Source organism: Opisthorchis viverrini, assembly GCF_000715545.1.
Source record: "Opisthorchis viverrini unplaced genomic scaffold opera_v5_275, whole genome shotgun sequence".
NCBI lineage: Eukaryota > Metazoa > Platyhelminthes > Trematoda > Opisthorchiida > Opisthorchiidae > Opisthorchis > Opisthorchis viverrini.
This window is the reverse complement of record NW_008751936.1, coordinates 511,139-530,764: the sequence shown is the minus strand read 5'-3', so window position 1 is coordinate 530,764 and position 19,626 is coordinate 511,139. Positions and strand designations below refer to the sequence as shown.

General features: G+C 48.2%; 3 protein-coding genes across 3 annotated transcripts in view; 1 reads left to right on the top strand and 2 right to left on the bottom strand.

Moving 5' to 3' along the window:
• Window positions 1–5,718: 5,718 nt before the first annotated feature.
• Window positions 5,719–19,626, top strand: part of T265_09466 (hypothetical protein) — a gene marked incomplete at both ends in the record, with an annotated part of 40,297 nt that continues 26,389 nt past the window's right edge. Inside the window, 9 exons of the mRNA XM_009175541.1 lie at window positions 5,719–5,856; window positions 7,944–8,008; window positions 8,055–8,129; window positions 8,164–8,345; window positions 11,848–11,968; window positions 12,008–12,162; window positions 13,772–13,869; window positions 16,106–16,286; window positions 17,651–17,794. Coding sequence (XP_009173805.1) covers window positions 5,823–5,856; window positions 7,944–8,008; window positions 8,055–8,129; window positions 8,164–8,345; window positions 11,848–11,968; window positions 12,008–12,162; window positions 13,772–13,869; window positions 16,106–16,286; window positions 17,651–17,794 — 1,055 coding nt within the window. The remainder of the gene's footprint in view (window positions 5,857–7,943; window positions 8,009–8,054; window positions 8,130–8,163; window positions 8,346–11,847; window positions 11,969–12,007; window positions 12,163–13,771; window positions 13,870–16,105; window positions 16,287–17,650; window positions 17,795–19,626) is intronic.
• Window positions 8,106–8,435, bottom strand: T265_09467 (hypothetical protein; the record flags this gene model as incomplete). The annotated part of the gene is made up of 1 exon (XM_009175542.1): window positions 8,106–8,435. The coding sequence occupies one exon, from the start codon at window positions 8,433–8,435 to the stop codon at window positions 8,106–8,108; it is 330 nt and encodes a 109-aa protein (XP_009173806.1).
• T265_09465 (hypothetical protein) overlaps window positions 17,458–19,626 on the bottom strand; it is a gene marked incomplete at both ends in the record, with an annotated part of 14,468 nt that continues 12,299 nt past the window's right edge. Inside the window, one exon of the mRNA XM_009175540.1 lies at window positions 17,458–17,534. Within this exon, the coding sequence (XP_009173804.1) occupies window positions 17,458–17,534 (77 nt within the window). The remainder of the gene's footprint in view (window positions 17,535–19,626) is intronic.

The following is a 19,626-nucleotide window of genomic DNA, read 5'->3' as shown; positions in this document are numbered from 1 at the left end:
ATATATATATATATATGCATTGTCATTTTTTCCAATTTTCGCCTGTTGATCACGTGTTTTTGGATCATTAAAGTTTGTGTCCGAGGTTTTTCGTCTTCTTTCTATCCGCCGTGCTAGGAGTCTGGATCAAGCAACATAGCTGGGGATAGAGTATTGCCACCATCCGCATATCATATTGTTTTGCTCGCAGCGTGATCGAACCGTAACAGCACCGATGCTCCCCTCTTCTGAGGACGGACGAGTTGGAATTGTTCGGTTTTAGATACGCACTTTCATCGCCAAACGGTTAACTGTGACCGCCGATGCATAGGTGGTGTAAGTGCTTTTAAGAACAGAGTATGATACTTACGGAAGGCAACTGTTGTGCGCAACCTCTTTAGGAGTCAGAGAGTTATGCCGTACTCCTTGAGTCTCCGTGTTAAGCAAGTCCCTCACAGCCAAATGGGTCAGACAAACAAATCATTGGTTCTGATTAAGATCTCCAAGACAGCCTTAAGTCTTGTCTCTTTGTGGCTCAGACTTTTGATTCTGAGACTAAGACAGACGTCCCTGAACAAAACTCTAAGTCTCTCACTATCTTACGGGTTGAACGTTTAAATCGAGGGCTCAAGGAGGGGTACCTCAAACAAACTCCCTTCAGCCTGCACCATCGGGGTGTATCACCCGCCCTTACATCTCTTCAGTCATCCCAACATATCTTTCGCCCAACTCTTCCTGATTCAGTTTGCTGTTTCTCAACTTATCGTCACTCTGTATCTAAGCTTTTCCACAGTGAAGCATCAGTGCCAACACTGATGTTGCTGTCATTGATGATGATGATGATGACAGCAATATGAATAAAAATAGATTCTCATTAAACTCAAGAGCTCCCTTCCACATGGCTGCTCCCAACGTTCGCACTGTTTTATATCTGGCAACAGATAGCTCTTACGTAGACCTTGTCCCGTCTTCCGATGGCGTTCAGCTGTTCAGCTGTAGCAGCCTTCCGGTGCCTAGCTGCCATGCCACCCGAAGGAAGCACAAGGGCTGGGATACTGCCAGGTTGCCCAAGCCTAGATAGGGGAAGTCGAGAGGCAGAGGTGGGGTTCGAACCAGGGACCTTCTGGTCAGTAAATTCGCGCTCTAACCACTTGGGCCATCTCGCCCCGTCTTCCGATGGAGCTGAGCTCGAACTATAGCATGGTCCTTCTCACTGGAAGGACCGAGGGTTGAACCCGAATCCAGGCTTCTGTCCAGGACTGGGCAACCTGGCAGTATTTCAGCTTCGATGCTTCCTTCTGCCAGTATGGCGGCTATACGCTGGCGAGGATGTTGTGTCCAGGAAACACGCATACAAGATACCAGTTCGGTCATACATCTAAAATCACTCAGAAACAACCCATGTTTCTCGCACTTTACTTTTCGGGTGTGTGGTGACCCCAGACAAGAAATGTGAGTTATACATTGCCTCAGGGCTGATTTCGCTTTTCGGGACCGCATCCCAGTCAACAATTCTCTTAAGACTGTCTGTGTGTAGCAGCATGCGCTCCGAAAGACGGCACCCCTGAGGCTGTGGCAGCTTCAGCCAAGATTTGTTGAGGTTGCCTCGGTCAGCGAAAAGCACCGATACTGTGATCCTGGTAGGTAATATTAAAGCTCAAGTCGGTTGAACAAGTCCCGCGGAAGCTGATCTTGGCGGTCGATACGCTCACTGCACGGATAACGGGGAGCGAACTTTTCAATTATTTCGTTTGTTTGTTTCTAGTCGACACAGTATGTGACTTGGAGGCTACCAATTTCCAGTTAGCCCTAGACTCACTAGCTACCGGTGTAATTGTGATACTACTGACGGAGAGGCACGCGAGTAGTATGTGCTGTCCGTAGAATTTCGCTTTGCGTCTATTGAAAAAAGGAGATCTGTTGCGAAATTCGTGGAGCCACTTTGTAACTTTTGCTTGGATTTGACCGACGAATGAGTGGAGTCAATGAATCTCCAGGAAAGCTCAAGAAGACTCGTTCGGGAGAAGATCTGTGTCCAGTTTTTGTAACTAAGATGCAGATTAGAGTTTTGCTTCCCTGTTCAGTGGTCTGTAATCGGTCAGTTGGCATTTCCGAATAAATAACTCCGCAGCGAAGGCCTTCTTCCTTTCATTTGGTGTCGTGACCAGGATAAGGATGAAGATTCCGTGGCCGCAACCCTTTGAGGATGGGGATATTCAGACCTTCCTGAAGGACTTTGGGGAGGTTGCGGAGGCTGCCGGGCTGGAGACCGACCGGGGTAAGTTGGCAGCCCTGAAGACCCTCCTCAAGGGCCGGGCGAAGGCGGCCCTGGATGCGGCCAGAAGAGGCCCTCTGAAGATGGACTGGGCCGCCGCGAAGGAAGTCCTTGCAACGGAGTTCGACACGCCGGCCGACCGCCAGGAGGCTATGAGGCGGTTCAAGACGGCCAGGATGGGACCCGGATCTGACCCGACCGTGTTCTTCTCCGGCCTGCAGCAGTTGTTGGATCGCACTTTGCCGACGCCGGACGGAGTGTCGCGACACCGGTTGCTGTCGGATCAGTTCGTCGAAGATGTGCAGCCCGCGCTTGGTGCCCAGTTGCGGTTGGCACGAGCAACTGGCCAGTTGAGTGTGGAGGAGCTGGTGCGTCTGGCCCGGGAGCTGCCCGAGGAACCACTGGCCACGTTGCAGTCGCAGGAGAACAGGGATGCTGCATCAGTGGAGGAACTGCAGACCAGGGTGGACCAACTCACCGAACAGCTGGCGGCCGTGAAGACGGAATCGCGGAGGCACACTCGAACCAGCCGGTGCTACATGTGTGGCAGGCCTGGCCACTGGAAGAATCAGTGTCCCCGTAACCGATCGCTTGTACACAATAAAACTTTAGAGTACTCCTCTTTTCCTGGGTGGGTCGCGATTAGCGCACTGACACAAGCTACCGTACAAGCCATTGTCGAGGTAGACGGGAAAAAGGAGTTATGTTTGATTGATACCGGAGCAGGCGTATCGCTGAGGCAAAGAGGGAACCAAGCTGAACACAGACCGTGCGCGCTAGCCGTGAGAGCTGTTGGCGGATATCGATTGAAGATTGACGGACTGTCAACGCACTCGATACGCCTAGGCGACAAGTCCGTGCAGCACGCGTTCCTGATCAGCCCAGACGTAGAGCAGACAATATTGGGAGCTGATTTTCTCAAGGGCACAGATGCCGTGATTGACCTAAAGCAGGGAAGGCTGGTGACAAAGTATGGCGCAATCAAGCTTGAAGGTTATCCAGGCACTGTCGTGAGGGAGCTGTGTGTCCGAAAACTTCCGTCTTGTAATGTATCGTCAATACGGGCCGTGGTTGAGGAATATTCCGAACTGTTTACGGGCGATGAGGATCCGTTTGGCTTCTGCCCGTGGATTGAACACGAAATTCCTCTGTCATCAGAACGCTTTCGACCTTATGGCCCCCGTCCGTTGCCGCTCCATCTACGGGAGGAGGTCCATAGACAGATTCAGGAGATGTTGAAGAATGGTATAATCGAAGAAGCCAACAGTGCGTACAATTCCCCAGTTGTGCTTGTAAGGAAGACGAACGGAAAATACAGGTTTTGCGTGGATTTCCGGCGCTTGAATGAACTGACCGTAAATCGGGTTGTGGCTGTGCCTTCGGTTGCAGAGATTTTCGATTCCCTCCAGCACTCCCGATACTTTACTGTGTTCGACTTGCGTTCCGGATATTGGCAACTACCTATCAAGGAGGAGGACCGGGAGAAAACGGCGTTTACGGTTGGGGACATCCAATATCAATTTAGACGAATGCCGTTTGGTTTGTCCGGGGCACCATTCACATTCCGGCGCTTGATGCTTCGTGTAACCAAGGGACTCCAGAATGTTGCCGTGTACGGAGACGATATCGTTGTGTACAGCAATTCGGAACCAGAGCACGTAGTTCACTTGAAGGCTGTGTTGGAGCGGATCCGGGAAGCTGGCCTGCGGATAAATGAAGCCAAGACACAGCTCGCTCGGAGTTCGGTGACACTGCTGGGGCATAAAGTGGGTGAGGGAGAAGTTAGCCCACTGCCCGAAAAATTAGCAAAGATCAAGGATTGTGCTGTTCCCAATTCAAAGCGGTCTCTACGGCAGTTTCTTGGACGAGCAGCATACTACAGCCGGTTCGTTAAGGATTTCAACAAGATCGCTGCGCCACTGTACGATTTGCTCGGTCAAAATCGGAAATTCGAATGGACCGGAGAAGCACATGAAGCTTTTGAGCGTGTCAAAGCGCGGATGTCGGATCAGCAACTGACCCTCAAACTTCCCAGGGTCGGAGAGATGTTCATTGTTGCAACGGACGCCAGTGATCGCGGTATCGGCGCAGTCCTAAAGCAGAGGAATGGAGTTATCGAATATGCCAGTCGCGTCCTGACTAACGCTGAACAGAAGTACTCCACCATTGAGAAGGAATGTTTAGCGATCGTCTGGGCCCTGGATAAGTGGAGACCATATCTGCTTGGGCAAAGGTTTCATGTCGAAACCGATCACAAACCCCTGGAGTGGATCAGGACCACCAGAGATCCTCGCGGGAAGCTCGCACGCTGGGCACTCCGGTTGCAAGAGTACGACTTCACAATCCAGCACGTGCCCGGGAAGGAGAACCACTTGGCTGATTGGCTGTCAAGGCCAGAGGCTGAAGATGAGGTCCCCAAGATCATGATTGGAGCCAATGGCCTCGTCGTCGAACTGGATCCCGGAAAGTTGGTGCAACTCCAACGGCAGGATCCGGTGTTACAAAAGGTTGCAGCCGCCTTGTTGGATGGAAGGAACATTGAGAACGGAGAGGGAGACAAGGAATTAGAAGCGTTCCAGAGTCACTTTGATCGGCTGAGGCTGAATGAAGCTGGCATAATTTCCTGGAACGCCACTGATTCAGATGTTGTGCTGCCCGTGATACCTCGCGTCTTGAGACGGAATCTCATCGTTGAATGCCATGAGATGGCACATACAGGGTGCACCAAGACATACGACCTACTTCGGCAGAGGGCCTACTGGCCCGGGATGAGAAGTGAGGTGATGGATTATGTGGTGTCCTGTAAGCGTTGTCAACTAATGAAAGCGGATACGACAGGGGCAACCCATCCCATGGAACCCATTCCTGTCTCAGAAATCGGCGAGTTGTGGTCAGTTGACGTCATGGGCCCCTTTCCGGTGACAACCAGTGGGAACCAATACATCGTGATGATGACAGAACACCTGTCGCGATGGATTGAGGCGGCAGCCGTGCCGAATCAGCGGGCGACGACGATCAGCGGAGTGGTAATGCATCACATTGTGGCCAACCATGGGGTGCCAAAAATGATCCTAACCGATCAGGGGCCTTGCTTCGAGAGCGAAGAGTTTCGTAATTGCTTGCAGAAGCTGGGTATCAGACGGCTAAGGACGGCACCATACCACCCGCAAACAAATGGCCTGACTGAACGTAATAACCGAACGATCAAGGAGTGGCTTGCGGCCCAAAGAGGTGACTGGGAAATGAACTTGCCAATGGTGTTGTTAGCTCATCGTGCTTCCACGCAGTCAACCACAGGCTAGTCCCCGTTTGTGTTAATGCACGGTCGATATCCGCGCCTTTCGGTTGATCAGGAAATTGGGTTGTGGCCGGCAACATGCTTGTCTCCGCAGGAGCCAGAGGAAGAAAGAAAGAGGGCTCGAAAAAATTTGATCGCCGCTCAGGAAAGGACTAGGCAGAAAACGGCAAATAGAAAGGTCCGAACGTTCCCCATAGACACGAAGGTCAAGTGGAAGGATCACCAGAATCCTGGAAGGAGTGGACCGGGGTCGCGGAAGCTGGGTAGTCGATGGCAAGGGCCGTTTGTCGTCACCGACCGCCGGGTGAGCGTCTATACCATTCAAGGTGGTCGGGGATAGAAAGTAGTGAATGGGACACAGCTTCACAAGCGGCATGATACACCCGAAGAGCGGCCGAGTAGACCCACTGCCGAAGCCGACCTGACGGAGGTAAATGAAAATCGATGGCATGAGAACGAGCTTTAAAGTGTGGAGGTGTGTAACGGTGATACTAATGATGAGGAGGCATGCGAGTAGTATGTGTTGTTCGTAGAATTTCGCTTTGCGTCTATTAAAAAAGGGAGATATGTTGCGGAATTTGTGGAGCCACTTTGTAACATTTGCTTGGATTTGACCGACGAATGAGTGGAGTCGATGAATCTCCGAAAAAGTTCGACAAGACGCGTTCTGGAGAAGATTGGTGTCCACACTGGATCTCCTCACGATCGGCAGCTGTATTTGAACCCACAGGAACTATATCATCCACCGCTAAACTGGATCTTACAGGTTTATAGGTGCTTATTTAAAGTTCTTACAGCTAGGATTGTCAGTTGAGACAAGTCTAGGGGGAGTATCGGGACATTTCCGTTTATTTACCCTAGTGCATGCAATGAACAAGGGGATCCGACTGATGCAATCATATGATAGCCGATATGGCATGAAGTTGCTTTTGTGTATAATGTTCACGGTTGTATGTGGGCCGTCGCTTCTCCGTCCACCTTTATTCTTTACAATAAGGCTTTCAAATAAATCACGGTTCTACGGTAGTGAAGTATCGGTGTTGAACGCTGATGTCATGCTGTCGATGATCAATATGATATATTTGAGCTGAGATACCATCAGGACAGCGAAACCCATGAAGGGTGCTCAACCAGAGCCCTTATCTCAAAAACCTAACCACAAGGTGGCAGTGCTTGGTTAGCCCAAATTTTACGAAGCACATTACCACACTTGCTCCAGCCCTCAACTTAGAGACTAAGAATGCCGTTTGTCAGTGGTTGGAGCGCGAATTTACTGACCGGAAGGTCCGTGGTTCCAACCCGACCTCTGTATCTCAACTTCTGGTTAGCAACTCCGAGGTTTGGCAGATTGTTTAAGGAAGGATGAACTTCCCTGAGATTCTGGAGCTACTAATGCTTCATAAATTTCACTAGTTAGGATACTCACTTTACATTTTAGTTAACTATTTGCCCCACAGAGCTCTTGTTGCCCAATCCGAGAGGCTGACAGTGCAAAGCCTGGCGACGAATCATGAATGCTTTCCTGTATGGTGACTCAACTCCTTAATGGCTAATGACAGACAGATATGGCTCAACCACACAGTTATTGGTGCTGTTGCATGCAAAACATCGCATTCAGTACGTCGTTTCCCATATTTTCGGTCAATTTAAATGACTTTACATCAACCAACTGATTTCTTCATTGTCTCCGGTGTCTGACTATATCTATCCTGTTCTGCCATTCTTCGGTGACAGACTGTAACGTTCATAACCAGTGTCGCTACGTTGTATGGTTTATAGCCCATAAACATACTGACAGACTAACTCACTGGTATCTATAGCCTCCCATAGCCTTCATTTCGTTTCGGCACAAGACTAACGAATCACGTAACGCTCAGATGCATTAGGAAGTGATACGTCACCGGGGTGTAGCGTCGGTCGAGGGCATGCGTGTTATTCCATTCAGTTCTACGGGGCGCGATGGCTCAAGTTGTTAGAGTGCGAACTTATTGATCGGGAGGTCCATGGCTCGACTTCGACTTCTGCATCTCGACTTCCCTGGCTTGGGCAACCTGGCAGTATCCCAGCCCTCGTGCTTCCTTCGGATAGTATGGCAGCTAGGCACCGGAAGGGTGATACAGCTGAATGATTCACTTCTACACTTCGTTTTGTCTAATTTTATTCTTTTTGTTTTCCAGCCTTGCTAAACAGACTGCTGAGTAGCGCTCATGAAGCCGGTTACCGTTTGTCTAGTTATTCTCTTCGGTCTTGCCCTCCGCTTATTGTTCAAATGGTATGCTTCAAAAACATTTATCAACAGCTTCGCTTATTCACCAGTGGATCAGTGGGACTCAAGTACGGTTGCATCATGACAACTATTTCACCGTCTTTTTTAAACCACATTCTTTACAGTGCTAGAGGGAGTTTTTCTCTTGCGTTCCGGTCTTCCTGTCTACGATAACGATATAGTCCACCAGGTTAGCTATTGTAGATGCTCGGTGGAAGCGAGACCCTTAACGTCAGGCTCCTTTAGCACTTCACCTATGGTCTTTGGCTGTGTCCTACTTTGGCGAATCACGTTGTATCTTCTGTTTCATCGTAAGCGCCCCTAATTGACCATATCAGCTGGTAGATTATGGAACTGGTGATGATATTTTCCATGATGCGATTGTGCAACGTTTTTTCCAAAGTTCTACTGGCTCTGGATTTGCGAAGGAAGAAGAAAAACACAGCGGGTGGAATACATCCAAGTTCACAGGATTTGCTGGTGTCTGAAAATTCATTCACTGGTGTCCCAATACGTGTACTTATCTGGTGAGTTTGTTGTTGTTTCTTGTTCGTCCTCATCGTATGTTTGGTTTTGCACACTTGACGGTATTTTTTCTGCTTGGCAGTTAGTACCATTTGTCAGGTTGTTCCTTATAACATCCGATAACAAGAAATCAAGAGAGCTTTAGGATTAAAATGTAAGCCTCCAACGAGACACTTTTAAGACATGTCGCCTAATTTACAGTGTTGCTTTATACTAGGATCTCTGTGTACCCTTTCTACGTCGGGCTCCTGCGGGGGGGGGGGGCTGGACCGATACCATGAGTACCACGTATTGCACCACTACTGACCGCCTGTGACAAGATCCCGTCTTTAGTTGCGGGTACCGTAATAGTACTACCAAGCGATGTAAGTGGAGGGGGCGAGATGGCTCAGTTGTTAGAGCGCGAATTTACTGACCGGAAGATCCGTGGTTCGAACCCAACCTCTGCCTCTCGACTTCCTCTGTCTGGACTTGGACAACCTGACAGTATTCCAGCCCTCGTGCTTCCTTCTGGTTGCATGGCAGTTAGGAATCGAAAGGGTGCTACAGCTGAGCATTTTTTTCAGCCCCATAGTAGTGTTGCTGATCAAGCTCAAGCCGATTGTAGTTTTTCCCCTCCTCTCAACGGACCTTAAACGGATGCAGGGAAGCACTTTCACGCCGATGTGGTCGGCAGTCTCAAAGACGATTCCAGGTTGCGTGTGTCAACCCCTCAAATGCCTATCTGACGCCATCGCTGCGATTGCCCACCTTGTCTTTCGTTATATTATTCGATAACACGAGGAAGCTGATATATTATTTGACTGTCCCTGAGGCAGCGATAATTCGGAGTTCGTCCGATATGTGGAGAGAGTTTTCTTCTCAGAGTTTATCAGCCACGGTGTTTCCGCGCGTTGTCTTACAGCTATGTCCTGAAGTTTCTACGAGAGTTTCATGGGGTTGGGGACGGGTGGTTCTGATTCATCCGTTATCACAAAGAACTCCATGATCGCGCGAGTATTGTTAGTGCATAGGTGGTGATAGCCATAATACAAATCAGAAGGTGAATGTGCACTAATAGAAGTTTTTGACATGGTTGCGACACGTATAAAATAAATAAAATGTGAAATGGGAGCAAGTCAAAAAGGGAACTTATCGGGTGCGAGTGTCCCTTGGTGGAAGTCCGGACGGCGGGAACGTGTTTTTCTCCGCAGTTAGACTGCTACACGTACTCCATGGTTGTCCGTGGACTTGTGGAGAGGTTGACGTCCTGCTCCCTGCGCGCGCGCGTGTCTGTGTTTCTTGACTGGGTTCGGTTTGCCTTTATGTAGGTCCCAGTGCGTGTATGTGGGCGCGTCGGCAAATGAGTGGTTGCTGCGCTGACTAGGCGGTGCAGACAATCGATGTCCGATGTATCAGCTTAATGCGACGTGTTTGTGCGTATGAGAAAAGACAAGCCTCGCGATCCAGTGAGCGACTGTGAGTTGAACAGTCAAGTATGTGGGTGATTGGGTCGCTACAGTATATCTGGAAGCGCAAAAGTTGGCAACGAAACAAGAAAAAATTTTGCCATTCTATGGATCGCTGTTTGGCTAGAAATGCTGCGCACCGTGTTTCTGTGTACAGCTCTGGAACTGCTGGGCAGAAGTCAATTGGTCGTCTACTCGATGGCAGACTTCTCTCTAGGCTCCCATCTTTCCCTCACCCGGGGGTGAAACCTAACACCCGGTGACATCTGGCTGTGGCCACAATGCTCTTCGACACCGGTGTGAAGCACCACCCCGGGACAGTGGAGCACATGGTGGACCCTCTTTCGGGTTGGGTGAGGTCACAAGCAAGGCCACAGTCGATGCTTCCGGTTATCGTGGACCTTACATAGACCGGACATTGGTACCGGCGTTCATTTATCGAAAATCTCAGCTTGAAGTCGGTTAGGACGTCATTTCTTCTTATTTCACACCCACGTTTGTACGCTTCTTAAGGAAGCTACAATGTGTATCTTTGTAATGTGCTACTCATAAGGTTGCTGAAAATCCGCCGACACTCCACGACCGGTTTCGCCCTTTTTGGGGCTTATCAGGTAGGCGCAGTCCCTGGGTTTCCGTCAACCTTATGTTCGACTTGAAGCCAAATTGCACGAAATCAGCGAATATACACTCCTTTTCAAACTAATTTGGTTTTTTCGAGAGCCCACATGGAACCCAGCTGAATCTCGTTTGTGATGTTGTCAGGCAACTGAACGTGCTGCACATGAGTGTATATTCGCTAAGTTACAATGTGGTTTTGGCGTGGCGGGTCGAATAACAAAAACTATGGTTAACTCCTCTTGTTGAGGTACCACTCTCTTCTTGAAAACCCAATTAGTCCGTTGAAGATTCTCCTACTTTGTGTGACGCTGTTGAAAGAGAACTTTCATCAGGGGAAGTTAAGGGGAAGAAACAAATGTGGGGATTTGTAAGCTTTTGCTTCTACTTGACGCTATTTGTGTACGTACCCTGACACACTGTTTATCCCATGCAAGCTAAGTTTCAAATCCCTTGGCAGAAAACGAGGTCGCGTTGTTAACTCCTCCCGTCGGTTGTGGACGGTTCGGTGTCATACAACCGTATTTAGAGACATTGATATATATATATATATATATATATATATATATATATGGCTCGACGATTTGGTCACTGATGTCCGTAAAGCCGAGCATGGTGATCTTTCGGGACTCCTTGATAGCCAGGGCTAGTATACCCTGGTGGGAAGTTAAGGAGAGGAAACAAATGTGGGGGGTTGTAAGCTTTTGCTTCTACTTGCCGCTATTTGGTGGACGTACTTTGACACACTGTTTACCACATGGAAGCTAAGTTTCAAATCCCTTGGCAGAAAACGAGGTCGCGTTGTTAACTCCCCCCCGTCGGTTGTGGACTGTTCGGTGTCATACCACCGTAGTTAGAGACATTGATATATATATGGCTCGACGATTTGGTCACTGATGTCCGTAAAGCCGAGCATGGTGATCTTTCGGGACTCCTTGATAGCCAGGGCTAGTATACCCTGGTAGGCTTTTCAGCCGAATAACCGAGACGACGGGTTAGGTATTTGTCACTTTCGGCTGTAGCGCGAACGCTTTGTAGGTTTTTTTTGTTCTTGCAGTTGAACCGGCCACCTAACTCGTCTCAGTAGGCAGGTGTCTCTGCAAAAGCGAACCACATCATTGGGGTTGTCCTCTCTCATGTTGTCATCACGGCGCACTAGACAGGTGTTGCGTGCTTCGAAAGAAACCGAGTCGTTTCGAGCTCACCTAGCCCCTTGTCCTTTTTTCACTATCGAAGAACTGACATTATTTCGTTTGCGTTTTGTGTACTGGTATGCGCTTAGAATAATTGAACCTGTTCAGATCCCTTGTCGAAGATGCCGACAAAAAGGTTGCTACATCTTAGAAAATTTCTACCGCAGAAAATCGTTCATCTGCAACACCCTTCCGGTGCCTAGCTGCCATGCCACCCGAAAGAAGCACGAGGGCCGGGGTACGGTCAGGTTGTCCATCCCCAAACAGGGGAAATCGAGAGGCCGAGGTCGGGTTCGAACCCCGGACCTTCCAGTCAATAAATTCGTGCTCTATCCACTTGAACCATCTCGCCCCTACCGACTTTTTGGTGTATGTACCCAACCAAATGTGTGGATCCGTTGTCGCTAGTTGCCGGTCAATTTTGAACGATTAATCTGCGAATCTGTGTTTCCCGTGTCACAGTTACTGTTTCAACCCGTTTTCAATCCTGGCATTCGCGGCTCAGTCAACGTCGATCGTATGGAATGTCATCTGCGTGTGGACTATGATAACTTGCTTTCAAGGTAATTTTGCTCCCTTTCCTACCAGGGAACTTTGTTGTTTCGCTCGCAACTTTTGCTTGGAGGGTTCGCTACTCTCTCGAGGTTCACTCACTTCCTGGTACTTCTGAGATATTCATTCGTTCGAAATTTAAATAACTGAGGCTTCGGTTTGAAACTGCACCCAAGGGAAAGTTAGACGTTGTCTGGTGCAGCCTATACCACCAATTAACCATTTTCGTATCGATCCCAATTAGTCTGCTGTGGTACCTTTTCTGCATCGGCAAAGATTATTGGCTTTTTTTCGGTTTCTCCATAATTGTTTTAACGAATACGTATCCGGTTGATAATCCGGTTCTTCACATTTCACAATCCTCACCTTAGATCTGATACTGATCAGGCTGTGGGCTTGGAATTTTTAGCAATGGTAAGTATAAAGTTGAAGTCGTTGGCCACGGGCGCTAAACTGGTTGTGCCCTTCGTCCTGAGTACTATTTCACGCGGGTGCGACTGGCTGGTGCTCACACGCCTTCCAGCAGAAAGCCGATCCTGACCTAAGTATGTAGTTAGCTTCGTTCACTTCTTATTTTGAGATGTGTACCTTAGCGGGAGCACTACGCTTCTTGGCCTTTCTGTATAAATTAGCCTCACTTACAGGGCAAATTCACTATTAAAAATTTCCAAGTCTCATCACACTACTAACAATCTATAAGTAGCTCAGAGGAATAATAATGAGTCTTCCTGAGGAGCCTGTAGACAACCACGTGATGCAGTTTCTGTGGTTGAAGGATGTGTTGCACTACATCCTGTCTAAATGAGAGGTAATCACACTGCTAATCAACAATCGCTCTTGGCTGAACGGCTAAGTGTACACATTACTAGCCGGAAAGCCGCGGGTTCGAGACCCCTGGGGCTCCGTGAGATGCGTACTAATGATTATTCCTAATAAGGATGTGGCTCTCCGAGTTTTCAACACGGGTCGGTTTCATTTGCAGAACGAAATCTCCATTGAAAATTTTCAAATTTGTTCACACTACCCACAGTTTTGTCGAAATTGCCCAAAATCTGCGGTTGAGTGCAGAAAAGCATGAAACTCCCTCCATTGTAGATGGATAAAGAAGTCAGTCCTGATAACTAACCTTCCAAGAAAAGCTTATGCTCATATGAATATCCATGTATGCGGAGTGTATGACAGGTCACTTGAAATGGACAGGGGCTTTACTGGAAGCCTTGCCACGATGCTATCTGTTGGACCAGTGAATACCTCCCTGTCGGACTCATCAACCAGACATCGTTCCCGAACTTTCACCAATCCTTCGGGGGAAACGGTAACGGCCTATTATTCTGTCAAGAATATCGTGAACGAGGGATCCATCGTCCCAGTTTGATTATGGGTGCCTAGCTGCGCATAAGCCCGCAAAGATGATTCGCCATAACTGTTTCATGTTTATCGGTGTATCAACGTTGTTTCAGTCAAAGGTGGCGTAAAATTTCACCTCCAAACCAACTTCTCGGGCTTTGTCTTACGCCCCTCAAGTGCCGTTTCTGTTTTTACGGCTTTAGAGAGTATGTTGTGACAATGGCGTCTCGTTCGTTTTCTCCTGATCAATTCTCTTTTGTTTCCTTTTCTCAGATCAGCTGTTTATTTCCTCGTGTCTTTGTGCACTCGGTTGCTACCTACGACTCTATCCGGGCTATTTGCTCCTTCCCATTTTGGCTGTCGCGTACGTGGTGAGTAATTTACATGGGGAAAAAGTGTGATGTGTTTGCCCGCATCTCACTCTGCTGCGTTCATGCTCACCGACAGATCAAGTGTGACTCCCAAAGCAATGTCTTACTGGTCCATCTGTTTGTCGTTCCACGTGATGAGTTAGTTCGGTAGATCATCCAGTCAGTGTTGCTTTTTTTACACTGTCTTATGAATGTAACAGTGGCGACGGTGTTGAAATACATATCCACGCTGTCGCGTTATCTTTGCACGCACCAACGCCGACGGACAACCTTTGGAAAGATCACCCGACCACGAAGCAACTTAAATCCCAACAGCAACAATCAAATTGCATGCTAGGCAATCTGCGAACAACCAATCACGTCGCAGTTGCTCACTACTCTTCGGGAACTATATAAACTCAGGCAGAGGTGAAAAAAATTGCCGGCTCAACCGTGCACCGATGACGTGTCTTCGCATGGCGGCGAAACTTTTGCAGCCCGATTGCCAAGCTCGGCGAACAGATCACCTGTGACCCGGTAGTCATCGGAGCTCTGTATTTCGTTTTAACCATATGCCGGTTAAATAAGTCTACAGATCCCATGGCGTTATCCCATAATGTGTAGTGTGGACTAATGACAACCTATACTGCGGGGCGAAAAGGTTCAAGTGGTTAGAGCACGGATTTACTGACCGGAAGGTCCGTAGTTCGAACCCTACCTGTGTATATCGACTACTCCTGTCTAGGCTTGGGCAGTATCCAAGCCCTCTTACTTCCTTCTAATTGGCATGGTAATTAGGCACCGAAAGGGTGTTGCAGCTGAACGATTATTTATATTTACTAACTTTCGGTGCCAGCCACTGACCGAGCCCCCCGATGTGCCCACCTACTCATGGCTTCTCTTTAGTCCTAGTCGACTTGGTACCGCACGTTAGCTCCCTTCGGTTGCATGGAAGTATGCACCAAAAAATAGTTTGATTCTGGATGCTACCGGCGGTCGGAACAAAGATCTGCTAACACCCTTTCGGTACCTAGCTGTTAAGCCACCCGAACTAAGCGCGAGGGCTGACATACTGTCAGGTTGCATAATCCTAGACAGAGGAAGTTGGAATGCCGGGAATGGTTCTGAACTATGAACCTTCCGGTCAGCAGCGCCGCGCCTTTGGCACTGAGCTATCCCGAGTTCAGACAAGGGAACATAATGGCTCTTGGCTATCTATTCCTAATGGTACGCTGAAACCTTGTCACTCTTGATGAGAAGCTGTGTATGTGTTAGCTTGTTTATTTGTCTACGGCGGGTTGTTTGTCTGTCACCCGTATGAGCTGTCTGTGCCTTCAAACAAATTTCAAGGTGTTTTGTCCTACATTTTTCGTGCTTTAGTTGTGGGTTGCTGGTCTAGAATGCCTTTCGAAGTAGATCCTTCTCCAAGCTTCATTTGTGTGAAGTATCAACGAAACAGTTGGTCTTCTATAGATTCTTCGTTCTAGACCTCCATCGATCCTCAGACAATCATACCCAGAAAATACAGGCAGTTTGTAAACTCATTTTTCGCACTAAATTGGACGGACTTGTGTGCGTTTCTTAGTTGTGCGAGGTTGTCGGTCGCGTAGACGTGACCAACTGGAATCGTGTCTTCTACGCAGCAGTGACAAAGCGGAATTGCCGAACAGTTTTCAGCAACCTTATAAGTAGTGCGTCACGTCTAGGAAAAAAGAATTGGATACATTTTACTCACGGAGAAGTCTATGAATAGCACCGTTGAACCTAAACTACCGGCGATGCACAAAAGCAATGAGATCGTAAGAATTGGGGCGAAATGGCTTAGTGGTTAGAGCGCGAATCTGGTTACCGGAAGGTCTGTGGTTCGAACTCGATCTCTGCCTGTCGACTTGGAAAACCTGGGGGTATCCCAGCCCTCGTGCTCCCTTCTGCTCCCGTCGGAATTGTTTTTTTTCACACCCCCTTATGCGTTCCGCATCGAAATTTTGTGTAAAATTCAGTGGTCCAGAACCCTTCCTTGTTCATGACAGGCCTACTATAATCTGTTATTCTTTTTTCCAAATCAATTCCTAGGTATCACACTATTCATCACCTAGCTATTGCTCAACCGCTGCTGAGGCGTATCTTCTCCTTTAGTCAATTCACACTGCGCGGATGTTTAAAACATAGAAGTCCGAGCTGCTGGCACATTCCACTTAGTTCTAAGTTTCTAACATTCCTGTCTACCTTTTTCAACCGCACTTTATGGCTAATTTAGTACCGTTGACCTTGCCTCCCTTCGCCAAGGGCTTACTCAGGCCTGTCGGGATCCGGCAACGAGTTCTGCGGACCATCTCCTGCCTGGTTGGTTTCGTTGGCACTTTCGGTGGTCTCATATGGGGCAGTTACGTGCTCGAAGGCCATGACTGGAGTTTCATGAACTCTATCTACTTGCATCAGTGAGTGCGTCGTTTTATTGTGTTATACCTGAACTTGTGGAAAGCCAGGCTCTAATACGTTATGCTATATCGAATTGAACATCGAGCCACTTTCGTTATTCGTCTTTTTTTCATTCGCTTGCACATCACTCCCCTTTGTACAGTCCTCCTGGTGAGTCCACACTCAAGAGGGGAAGCGGTGGCCTCGAGTTCCACTCTTATTGGAAATCAGCCGGGATTCGAACTCCGGACGTCCGGCATGCGAGACGAATGTGTTACTACTACCCAACCAGCGCATGCTGGACGTCTGGGAATTATAACGTTTCAACAAGCGAACGCGTTCACTCTTTAGCGATGTGATCGGTTAGCCCGATCTCCTGAACGACGATCTGTCCTGGCTGAGTCGATCGATTGACCCGTCGGACAAGACGCGGGCGTTTGAAACCTGCTGTAAAATTTTTAGATTGGTAGTAGGCTTGCTGAGTGATTGACCCGTCGGACAAGACGCGGGCGTTTGAAACCTGCTGTAAAATTTTTAGATTGGTAGTAGGTGATTGCGGGATTTGCTTTATTCGCGTTCGCATCATAGATTTGTTAAACAAAGGGTTAGGTATCGATTCTTGAAGCCCATAAGATTCTGATAGGCTAGGGATAAGGTAGCCTGTCGTACCACCTTTTTTCTCCAAAACAAAAACCCGCACACAACTCCGCACGTGGCTTCGTTCCAACCGTTTGTGCTGTACCAGTGTTGCAACCGGTGCCTGCCAACAAATCCTACCTTGGTTTCTTAAGGGAGTAACCGTGATTTCTTCGCAGCAAGTTGAAGCACGGGTTGAGAATTGAACCGCCTGGGAATGTACACAATCTTATCTGGTGGTCATCTTCGGTGATCCTGGGGATACCAGTGTGTAATGCTTGAAAGTTCAATCTGTAAGTGAAGTCACTCTATGCCGAAAAACCGAGAAACATTGTTGTCGAGAATCACCGGCAGTGCACTCTTGACGAACCTCTGTTGGGATTCGAGCCCGCCATCCTCCGGCTTGCTGCCACGAGGGTTGATCAACTCGTACGTAGATGGGATATGACGCCAGACGGACAGTTCACGTTCTAGGAGTTGTGGCTTCTGAGAGGGAAGATTCATGCGCCTTCCTATTCTGAGCAGATTGCCCAAGGTTTGTCCACTTGTTCATGTCTACCTGTTGGGGCCCCATTGTTCCTCATTGTTAGCAACCCCTCCGACCAGCGTATCCAACTCATCACGTTTGCTCCCTGTTTGGTCTTATTGCAGTTGAAATGACCAATACGTAAGAACTACCTTCAGCAGGTAGCCAAGATTATTTAAACGATCAGTGATCTAACTCGTTTACGCTCCCTCTCCTCCCCAGGTTGCGTTTTGTCGACTGCACCCCACAACTGGGCATCTACTGGTACCTGTTTGTTGAAATGTTCGAACATTTCTACGAACTATTCATCTGGGTGTTCCAACTCCTGTTGGCCTCGCTTGTTGTCGCAATGCTGATGCGGTTCTAGTGAGTTCACAGTCTGGCAGAATTGATCCTCTAAGCCCTTCCCCCCTTATTGTGTTTTGGTTTGACAGCAGAGCAATGATGAAACATTGCTCTGGGGTGCCAGTTGTGTTTTTGCTATTTAATGAAGAATTTTGGGTTTTTTGTAATACGCGTAACTCTTCTACAGCCAGCGACCAGCCCTTCTTGAGGCCGGCTCATCAGGTAGGCGCAGTCCCCGAGTTTCCGTCAATCTTATGTCCTATTGGAACCCAAATTAGACTGATTTCGACAGATGCACTCATTTGCAAATCAATTTGTTTTTCATCGGAGACTCAAGTGAACCTCTCGTTTATGATATTCCTCAACTGAATGTGCTGCACACAGACCGCCTCATGTTTCAGTTGGTACGATATTCGAGATATCGCAGTATATTTTCATGGAGGAAACTACTCACAAGGTTGCTGAAAACTCTTTGACAGCCCACGACCGGTTTCGCCCTTCTTGGGACCGGCTGATCAGGTAGACACAGCCCCGAGTTTCCGTCAACTTTATGTCCTACTGGAACCCAAATTGCACGAAATTAGCGAAATACACTCATTTTCATACCAATTCGGTTTTGATGGGTAACTCATCTGGAACCTAGAGGAATCTCTCGTCCTTCTTTTTCATTTCTTACCTCTTTTCGTCTTTGTATCTGACCATCAGCCGGGTTTTCCAGCACCAACAGGCTCCAGATATGAGTTAATATCCACTTACTTAGTAATTGGACGAGATGGCTCAAGTAATTAGAGCGTGAATCTATTACTGACCGGAAGGTCCGTGGTTCGAACCCGACCTCTGCCTCTCGACTTACCCTGTCTAGGCTTGGGCGACTTGGCAGTATTCCAGCTCTCGTGCTTTTTTCGGGTGGCGTGACAGCTAGCCACCGAAAGGGTGTTACAGCTGAAAGATTTTTTTGGTGTATGCTAGTGAAGCCTCACTGTCAAAACTGATGTTGCTGTTTCTGATGACTGTGGTGATGAACAAATATGCATAATCATTCAGACGTAACACCCGAAGGAAGCACGAGAGCTGAGATTCTGCCAGATTGTCTGAGCCTAGATCCCCGGGGGTTGGGTTCGAACCATGGTACCTCAATCACTGAGCTGCAGGGAACATGAAAGCTCAGCTCCTTTCGCTTGTACACAGCGTTGTATGTGGCGAGCATTATTACCACAAGTGATACACCGCACGTTTGAAGCAGGCTTTCTGGCACAATGACTATCAAATTGGTATTTATTATAAGTCTGTATTCATGATCTTGCCTTGCGAAGTTTGACTCCTTTGGCCAGTTGTCTTCTCTGATGTTTTTATCGATGATGGAGATGATGAACATCCTCTGCACTGATCACAGAATGTCACGCCACGACAATATTTAATCCCTCATTCAGACCGCTACCTCGGCACTGTCATCGGCCTACACGTGTGTCGCACGGTAGCGAAGCTGTCCGGTTGCTACTACCTGTTTACGCCATGGCGACGCGCGAGGCAGCGATGGATTCTGACTAGTCTAGGCTCTGAACTTTGAGATCAATAAGCATGGCTATGTTCTTGACCCAACTGCCCTTTGTGACACAGCGATGTTTTTTTTCGAACTTCAAGTAACTCAAATTGTCAAAAGCAATCGGGGTTCGTGCGTTCACTTGGTCTGTCCTACTACCGTCAGAGCTAGTGTTTCACAACTTCCACTGCCCTTTCTTGAGTTCTTAAACATGCTCTTGCAGAATCATCATCATCATCAATGACAGCAACATCAGTGTTTGCACTGATGCTGCACTGTCGTACAACCATAAAGTTGGTTTAGTTATATATAT